The sequence below is a fragment of the Saimiri boliviensis genome, chromosome X, assembly GCF_048565385.1.
Source record: "Saimiri boliviensis isolate mSaiBol1 chromosome X, mSaiBol1.pri, whole genome shotgun sequence".
Classification (NCBI taxonomy): domain Eukaryota; kingdom Metazoa; phylum Chordata; class Mammalia; order Primates; family Cebidae; genus Saimiri; species Saimiri boliviensis.
This window is the reverse complement of record NC_133470.1, coordinates 132,295,864-132,297,930: the sequence shown is the minus strand read 5'-3', so window position 1 is coordinate 132,297,930 and position 2,067 is coordinate 132,295,864. Positions and strand designations below refer to the sequence as shown.

The 2,067-nt window shown below is 50.1% G+C and overlaps 1 protein-coding gene across 1 annotated transcript; it reads left to right on the top strand.

The window, feature by feature from the left end:
- Window positions 1–328: 328 nt before the first annotated feature.
- LOC101050060 (actin, cytoplasmic 2-like) lies at window positions 329–1,673 on the top strand. The gene has a single exon (XM_010350841.3). The coding sequence runs from the start codon at window positions 329–331 to the stop codon at window positions 1,454–1,456; it is 1,128 nt and encodes a 375-aa protein (XP_010349143.2). The 3' UTR covers window positions 1,457–1,673.
- The last annotated feature ends 394 nt before the right edge of the window (window positions 1,674–2,067 follow it).

Genomic DNA, 2,067 nt, shown 5'->3' with positions numbered 1-2,067 from the left:
TTACTCCAACAATTTTATTTGCTTTCTGGTTGTTTTGTCGTCGTCTTTTCCATCTTTCATTTCTTCCTGTCTTTTCTTAGTGAAGGTGATTTTCTCTGATGGTGTAATTTAATTTCTTGCTTTTTATCTTTTGGGTATCCATTGTATGGTTTTCAATTTGAGTTTAACATGAGGCTTGCAAATACTATCTTATAACCCATTATTTTATGTTAATAACTTAACAATGTTTGCATAAACAAATAAGAAAAAGAAAACACTCAGTCGCCACTGCCAGCTCGCCTATGCTCTTGTCTCGCCGCTCAGCTGCCCTCCTCCTCCGCCAGTCGCAATGGAAGAAGAAATTGCTGCGCTCATCATCAACAATGGTTCTGGCATGTGCAAAGCTGGCTTTGCTGAGGACGACGCCTCCCGAGCCGTGTTTCCCTCCATTGTCGGGTGCCCTCAGCACCAGGGCGTGATGGTCGGCATGGGCCAGAAGGACTCCTATGTGGGCGACGAGGCCCAGAGCAAGCGTGGCATCCTGACCCTGAAGTACCCCATCAAGCACGGCACTGTCACCAATTGGGATGACATGGAGAAGATCTGGCACCACACTTTCTACAATGAGCTGCATGTGGTCCCGGAGGAGCACCCTGTGCTGCTGACCGAGGCCCCCCTGAACCCCAAGGCCAACAGAGAGAAGATGACTCAGATCATGTTTGAGACCTTCAACACCCCGGCCATGTACACGGTTATCCAGGCCATGCTGTCCCTCTATGCCTCTGGGCGCACCACTGGTATTGTCATGGACTCTGGAGACAGGGTCACCCACACAGTGCCCATTTACAAGGGCTATGCCCTTCCCCATGCTATCCTGCATCTGGACCTGGCTGGCCGGGACCTGACCGACTACCTCATGAAGATCCTCACCGAGTGCGGCTACAGCTTCACCACCACGGCCGAGCAGGAGATCGTAGGCGACATCAAGGAGAAGTTGTGCTATGTCGCTCTGGACTTCGAGCAGGAGATGGCCACAGCCGCATCCTCCTCCTCTCTGGAGAAGAGCTATGAGCTGCCCAACGGCCAGGTCATCACCATTGGTAACGAGCAGTTCTGGTGTCCGGAGGCGCTGTTCCAGCCTTCTTTTCTCAGCATGGAATCTTGTGGCATCCACGAGACCACCTTCAACTCCATCATGAAGTGTGACGTGGACATCCGTAAAGACCTGTACGCCAACACTGTGCTGTCTGGCGGCACCACCATGTACCCAGGTATCGCCAACAGGATGCAGAAGGAGATCACTGCCCTGGCACCCAGCACCATGAAGATCAAGATCATTGCACCCCCAGAGTGTAAGTACTCCGTGTGGATCGGCGGCTCCATCCTGGCCTCACTGTCCACCTTCCAGCAGATGTGGATTAGCAAGCAGGAGTACGATGAGTCTGGTCCCTCCATCGTCCACCGCAAATGCTTCTAAATGGACTGCGAGCAGACGCATAGCATTTGCTGCATGGGTTAATTCGGAAGTATAAATTTGCCTCTGGCAGATGCATACACCTCATGCTGGCCTCATGAAACTGGAATAAGCCTTCGAAAAGAAATTGTCCTTGAAGCTTGTATCTGACATCAGCACTGGATTGTAGAACTTGTTGCTGATTTTGACCTTGTATTCAAGTTAACTGTTCCCCTTGTTATTTATTTAATACCCTGTACATATCTTTGATTTCAACCTTAGTACATGTGGCTTGGTCACTTTGTGGCTGAGGTAAAAACGTGCTTGTGGGCAGACAAGTCTGGCTTGGCAAGTCTGCATGGCCAGCAGTCTCCTATCTGTGCAGGGTATTGATGTGTCAGGGCTGAGTGCTCTGGGATTGCTCTAGAGGCTGGCAAGGGCTGCCAGTCTGTCAAGGTTGGAAAGTCCAAGCCATGGGACCCAGTTTCCTTTCTTCGCTGCTTTCCTGCCAGGGCACCGTGGGCTGTGACTTGCCTTGAGTTGGAAGCGGTTTGCATTTACACCTGTAAATGTACTCATCCTTTTAATTTATGGAAGGTTTTTTTTTGTACACAATTCTCGATTCTTTAAAGAGA

What these genes read in the sequence shown, in the direction of transcription:
- LOC101050060 (XM_010350841.3), top strand. Translation starts at nt 329, where the DNA reads ATGGAAGAAGAAATTGCTGCGCTCATCATCAACAATGGTTCTGGCATG.